Below are 7,018 nucleotides of genomic sequence, written 5' to 3' on the forward strand. Positions count from 1 at the left end.
TTTTTATATATATATATAAAGATTGCCATCACATTATTATTTCAGCTACTTAAGTCAAAATTTGACCAAGTAACTACTTTGCTTGACTCAATGATGCTATCTGAAACAGATACCCAAAGGCATACTTGAAGGAAAACATAAGGCTAATAGAAACCCGACACCCTCAGCTCTTTTTAACTCAATGAACAGAGATTTCTACATTTCACTGAGAAAAGTTCTGAGGGTTTTAAGTTATAACCTTAACCAACTTGCACATGGACTTCTAAAAAGCATGGCGTTTTAATCTGCCAGATCTCAGAATGCCTTTTACCAGGGAAACTAATATAAATATATATTTATTTTTTTCTTTGCTTACCAAACTGATACTCTGTTTCTCATTACGCTCATCATTGTATCTAAATACACTTTTAAGCAATCTAAATTTTGTTTAAAATCTATTAAATTTGGATTAACTAATACTATCAACATAGTTAGCTGGATTATTTTTTCACATGTTCCTTTGTATTAAAATCAATTATGTTGTGGTTTGACGCAATAGCTTTTTGTTTGTTTTGGCGGGAGAGGCAAAGTCCAATTTCCTAACGTGCCAGTACAGTTCTGGTTGCTGAAGACAAAGGGTGGGAAGGAGGCAGGTGGAAAAGATGGCAGGGGTATGTGAGGTAAGAGGTGGGGGGAGGAAAAAATTGATTTAATAAAAAATGAGTAAAGAAACTTTAAAAAATTGATACAGGTTTCACATTCAGTCTAACAACACTGCTTCCTGCTCCTTTTTGATGGAGGCTAACACTGCATTATCAGTCTCTGTGGCTTCTGTGTCCCCACCACCTAGCAGAATGGAGCGATCTTCTTCTAGTGTAAAGACAGAGTTTTGATTTTGGCACGAATGTTTGACTACTTCATTGGGAGTGGAAAATGTTTTGTCACACAAGTTACATTTGTAGGGCTTGTTGGTCTGTACTAGCATGTTGTCCATTTGACTGCCTTCCTCAAAAGTACAGAGTTCCAGAGTCTGTTTGTCCACCATGGTGTACGTGTCCATGCTCTGGTTTAGGCACACGTGTCTGGCAGCCTGGTTAGCCCTACAAAAGCTTTTGTCACAAGTGCTGCACTTGAAGGGCTTGCCAGTGTGTATGTACATGTGCTCCCTCCAGTGGCTTTTCTGGATAAATTTGCGACCACAGATGGAACATTCATATTTCCGTCTTTTTACTTCCCTCTCTTGATCTGCCTGCTCCAAGTTGTCTATGTCTGCGATATCAGAGGGGGGCGGTGTCTCTGACTGCTGCTGCCCATCAATTATTGGGGAATCTGAGATCTGCTGCAGCTCGCTGTCACTGATCATTCCATGCATCTTTATCACCTGTGTTATTACAGAGAGACAAAGACATATTACTTTCTCCCTGCTGGTTAGACGTGAAGGGAACTCCTGTGTGGATCTGCAGGTGCTCACGCAAACTGCTTCGCAGATTAAACCGGCGACCGCAGAGGTGGCAGGCATAGTATTTCGGGAAGCTTCCGTTCCTTTTCATAATGCTTGGCTTGACATGTGCTATTGTGAGTGAGGCAGGCTGTTCATCTGAAGAAGATGCTTCCATGTTGGCCTCTTCTCCTGAGGGTGAATTGTTACCAGCAGCAGATACCAATTCTGGAGATAAAGAAGATGGCAATGGGTCGGAAGCAGACATATTCGTCCGGGTCACTTGTGGCAGATTTGTAGCTAACTGTGAGAGCTGCGAGCCTTCGGAAACCTGCTCCTGGTTCATTCGTGACGTCTGTGGCCTTGGTTCTCGCCCGAGTTTGTCAGTCGCTGATGAAACCTTAGTGGGATGTCTTATCTGGTGATCTGCAATCTGAATGCCATATAATGAAGATGCTAATGGAAAAACTTGATCCGGGTGAGAAAAAGTTCCCTGACTTGCAAGGCTGGCCTCTTGAATTAGTGGATATGCATGCAGAAACTTTATTCCCTGTTCTAGTCGAACTGGGTCAATAAGTTGCGGTGCCATCTTCCCCGTGTACATCAAGTGCAAGAGATAACTGAAGATATCTGGCTGTATGTCGGTTGCTTTCAAGCGTACACATTCACTGAAAGGAGAAACAGAATGATCAATAAGAGATAAGGAAAACTTTTTTTTTTTTTTTTACCAGATCTAGGTTATTCCAGCATTGGTAAAAATCAGAGGCATCTACTTAAATTCAAAAGGCAGAATCTGCAATAAATACAGAGAAATGCTTTAAGGTAGAAGAGCTAATCTTACTGGCCAGTTGAAAGATGACTTTTTTTTTCCCCTCATAAAAGCAACTGGCTTGAAAGGAAAAGCTGTCCCATTGCAGTCTGCTCCTTTCTAAATTGCTGTTACATTACAGATTTGTTGTCACACATTAATATATTTTGTAAATTGCAGTGATACTTTTCCCCTTATTTTGGTTGGATTCAAACGCATCTGTAGCTAAATTAAAATCTGCTAGCACTGGACTCTAAATTCACAATCAATTAAGCTTTTCTCAATACTTAGCCCTGAAAACACCTAAAATTCATTGAGCACTTGCCTGTTTGGCTTCTATGTCTTACTAAGCGTTCACAGTTAGAGTTCTGCAAATGTGTGTATCACCTTGTCTCAACTGTATTACGATCCAGAAACCGCACAGGACAGAATGGGAATCCCCTGAGGATCTGATGCAATTGGTACAGCCTGAGCACATCTAACCCGTGGAGGCCAGGCTCCTTGCAAAGCAGAACAGTAGCTTCTTCCCTTGATCAGAGAAGAAACGGCAGCACCAGCGGTACACCTGGTCAGGTCACAGTCTCTTGGTTACAGCACTCAGCAAAGGGAGACGCTTTGGCTGCCATGCCCTCTTCAGCCTAACAGGACTGAAAGCACCACCATCCTCCAGCTGAGAGCATGCCCTGTGCATCAGCTTTCTGAAATGCCCACCACTCCTCCAGCTGAAGCTGGATCTCTGTGCAGAAAGAGAGGCAAGGTTCACAGAAGAAAGAAAATCAGGAACACCTTGGTTAGGCCACTTGGCTACCAGGAGAGGAGCTGGGATTCTTGCTGGTTTTCAGAGTTATTTGCAGCTCTTGTATTAAACAAACATTAAGTAAACGACAGAAATTCAGGAATGGTCATGAATCCACGCGGTGGTCTCAATACTCTTAACCACAGTAGGTTACCAAGCCAAAGAGTTAAGAGTTTCACTCAGTTAACAAACTTTTTGAGATAGTCCAAATATTTGGGGAAAAGACCGAACAATCTTTAAAACAGTCTTATGCTTTCGTTACATAAATGTCAAGAATAGTCCCAAGATAGACTAGAGGATAGAGAGTGGGGGAAGGAAAGCGTAAGAATGAAGACAAGATGCTTTAAATATTCAATTCTAGGAATTCTATGCTTTTTTTTAAGGATAAAGAACTTGTGCTAAATTTTAATAGTAGTGTTAATGTATCACAGTTTAACACATTTTAAAGTGAGATTCTATTTTGCAGGTAAGCCTGGATTCCATATTCTTCATGTCATTGCAAGAAGCAAAAAGAACATTTTCAGGTTTCAAAATGTTGCTAGACCTCCTTAGCTTAGCTAACTTAACACCCTTAGAACAGTGAACCTTTTTACAGTTACCTGGTTTGATGAACAAACAACATCTTGAAGTAGTTGGAAAAAGAAGCAAGGACTGATTTGTGTGCCTTGAAGTAGACATCACCAATGGCCACTGTGCAGTCACACAGGAAACCGAACTCTCTCTGAGCGTTTAGCTGCTGCAGCAGAATAAGTCCGTGGTTGGCCAAATCCATTTTTTTACACTCTGAAAAGCAAATGACTTCCATGTAAAAACAGTAGATGCACAGATGCAACTGTAGCTGTCTCTTAACAGGTATTTTCCTCTAATATCTGTACGTCATGCTCTAGTAACACCTCTTAATCTCAAGCAACTGTATAAAGATATCATACACGCAGGCAAGGATCTCTGTTTCACAATGACCGATGTGATTCACAAAGGTGCAAGCAGTTTGCCGAGGCTTAAAAAGCAAAGGAGAGCCAGGACTAAGAGTGCTGAAAAGGCATGGGGGAGCTTGGATATAGAAATAAAAATAGCTAAAGGAGAGGAAGAAATATCAGAAAGTAGTAAAACCACCTATTTGTAATGGGAAGGACAAAGTATTTTGGCTGCCACTTGACTGTTCAAACAGGAAAAATAAATTTCCCTTCCGGCATCAGCTGTGTTCACCTAACTGCACGGAAGAGACACGAGCAGAAGCCACTAAAAGACAAGTTGGATACTTTTAACCTGAATTTTCAGTGTGTCTGTATATCTTTTACCTAAAGCAATGTGTCCATCCAGCTGAATCCAAACCCAACGTTAAATAATTAACTATTTCTGATGGTTACGCCCTCTCCTGGTAAATACCAGGTACATCCCTGTGTCTTTCCAGGCTGAAACAATGAATTCTTTCTAGGTACTGGTAAGCCTTCTCTAGTATCAGAACAGGAGGGGCGAATCTTTTCACCCAGTAACTATTTATTTATCTATTTGGATCAGCTAGCTGCAACAGCATTTTGTAAGGAGAGGTGCAGTTCTGTCCATCCCTGGCTGTCGGCACAACAGTGAAACGTAGCACCAACCTCAGCCCCCCTCAATAGGGCTTCCACAGCCCCTGACACTTCCTGCCCTTCCTTGTACCAGCAGCTGGAGCCCACCCTGAAAGACCTACCTAAGAGCTATGAACTTTTTCCTCAACGATTCAACAGCAGCCTGGGAAGCAAGAATTGGTAACTTTGGGGGAAAAAATAGACAGGGAAACACATTAGGACAGTTGTGTATGGTTGGATGGATGAATATAGGGCTAGTAAGATAACAAGTGGATACAAACTTAACCAAAACAGGTAAGAGTTTTGAGCAGGAAAAGTACAAGTATGAAGTAATGTAGGTCTGTGTGTACAGCCATGTAAAATGGTATGAGAAGTCAACAAAATTTCTGGGCATGTTTTGCCCACAGCAGTGCAGAAGCTCTATGAACAGAAAAGAAAGATGAAAGATGGGGAAAAGAAACAGATGAAAAGAAAGATGAAACTAGGGCAAGTGGCTCAAAAGCAGATTATCACAGAATCACAGAACAGTTTGGGTTAGAAAGGACCTTAAGATCATCTAGATCTGAGCCCCCTGCCATGGGCAGGGACACCTTCCACTAGACCGTATTGCCCAAGGTCCTGGCCTTGAACACTGCCAGGGATGGAAAAGTCTTAGGTTTTTTGTGTTTTGTTTTTGTTTTGGGTTTTTTTTCTTTTTTTTTTTTTTTTTGGGTTGGTTTCCCTCCCCAGAAAAATTTAATAGGAAGTTATCAAAATTTTAGGTAAGGTACAAAGAGCTCATTTCAGTAAGAAACACAGTAAATAAATATATAATAGAATATACATACAGTATAAATTCAGTAAAAACCACAGAATGTGGCTTTTTTGGGAAAGAAATAAAAGTGTACTCCATGTGTGTGGATACATTTAGTCATTGAAGAAACAAGCATTTCTACTTGCTGGAGAGTGAAGAATGCACTCTTATTTAAACCAACAACCAGGCTGACCAAGTGCATTCCTTTGCATTCACAAGAGATCAGAACTCACTTAAGTCAGAGGTGAAAGGGCAAAGAAAAAAATACAATTTAAGATACAGTTGATTATTTTCTTACAGTAAAAGAACAAATCAAATCAGGTTTCAACTCTCTTCAGGTCCATCCTCTCCTCCCTCAGAGTTTGCACAGACAATAATCCTCTCGTCTCCACAAGGGGGAACGCTCGCTGTCAGCAGTAGCTAAAGCCATATTCATCATTATTTAATCCTGCAAGATGCTCCATGCAGGTAGCCTTTGCCATGCTATGGAAAACACACCTTTCTCTCTTTTTTTTTTTAGCTTTAATTAGGTTATTCTGCTTGCCACATGTTTTAATTCAGCAGTACTGAATCGAGTTTGTACTTGGGACAGCAAAACTTGTCAGGTAGAGCAAACCATCCATGGGAGGGAACTCCAAGCCAGAAAGGCATTTTTTCCAGTTACTATCACCTTGAATTTATTTTGTTCATAGTGACAGCGGTCACTGTGGCACTTGAAGCTGTTGCTTTTTGTCAGAGATCTGAATTAATTTCTTTGCATGAAACGATAGTGTTCATACGCATGCACAAAACTAAGGTCTTGTGTATATTTGAAAGATATCTAAATGCTTTGAACTGAAAGCACTTGAAGAATTACATAGCAGAGGAAAGGAGTAAGGAAAGCACTCTGTATATTATGTAGCAGTCTTCTATACCTGAAGGGTATACACCGTCTAATACCTGAAGGGGCCCTACATAAATCTGGAGAGGGACTTTTTTATAAGGGCCTGGAGGAGTAAGACAAAAGGTAATGGCTTTAAGCTGACAGAGGGGAGAATTAGATTAGATACAAGGAAAAAGTTCTTTCCTGTGAGGGTGGTGAGACACTGGCACAGGTTGCCCAGAGAACCTGTGGCTGCCCCATCCCTGGCAGTGTTCAAGGACAGGTTGAACAGGGCTTTGAGCACCCTGGTCTCGTGGAAGGTGTCCCTGCCCATGGCAGGGGGGTTGGAACTAGATGATCTTTGAGGTCCCTTCCAACCCAAACCATTCTGTGATTCTAGGTATGTGTGTGTTCAGGAGTTTTACCCTTAGCTAAATAAAACAGTGATCAACACCAGCACGGCCATGCTTTAGTGTTGATAGATTCAACAGCTGTGTAACATACTTCTTGTGCCCCAAAACGCCCTGGGGACAGCCCTTCGGCCACACGGCTGACAGGCGGGCCGCCTCAGCCTAGTCACAACTTTTGACATCACCCAGCTCGCTCGGCGGCGAGTGAAAAACCACGCGAGGCCGAGCCCTGTCTGAACGCGCGCGTTTATTTCGGAGACGGTGGGGGGAAACGGTGGGCACGGGTCAAGGACGAGGCCGAGAAAGCGCCGGTGCCGCCCCGCAGAAGGGGCGAAGCAGACCCGGGAAAACAGCGCTGTGGCCG

The 7,018-nt window shown here is 42.2% G+C and overlaps 1 protein-coding gene across 1 annotated transcript; it reads right to left on the reverse strand.

The window, feature by feature from the left end:
* Nucleotides 1–4: 4 nt before the first annotated feature.
* ZBTB2 (zinc finger and BTB domain containing 2) lies at nucleotides 5–3,903 on the reverse strand. The gene is given in 3 exon segments (XM_010020709.1): nucleotides 5–1,346; nucleotides 1,348–2,085; nucleotides 3,621–3,903. Coding segments are annotated over 3 exon segments (1,551 nt in total). The 5' UTR covers nucleotides 3,827–3,903; the 3' UTR covers nucleotides 5–739.
* Between the last annotated feature and the right edge of the window lie 3,115 nt (nucleotides 3,904–7,018).

This window comes from Nestor notabilis, unplaced genomic scaffold (genome assembly GCF_000696875.1).
Source record: "Nestor notabilis isolate BGI_N333 unplaced genomic scaffold, ASM69687v1 scaffold29768, whole genome shotgun sequence".
Lineage (NCBI taxonomy): Eukaryota > Metazoa > Chordata > Aves > Psittaciformes > Psittacidae > Nestor > Nestor notabilis.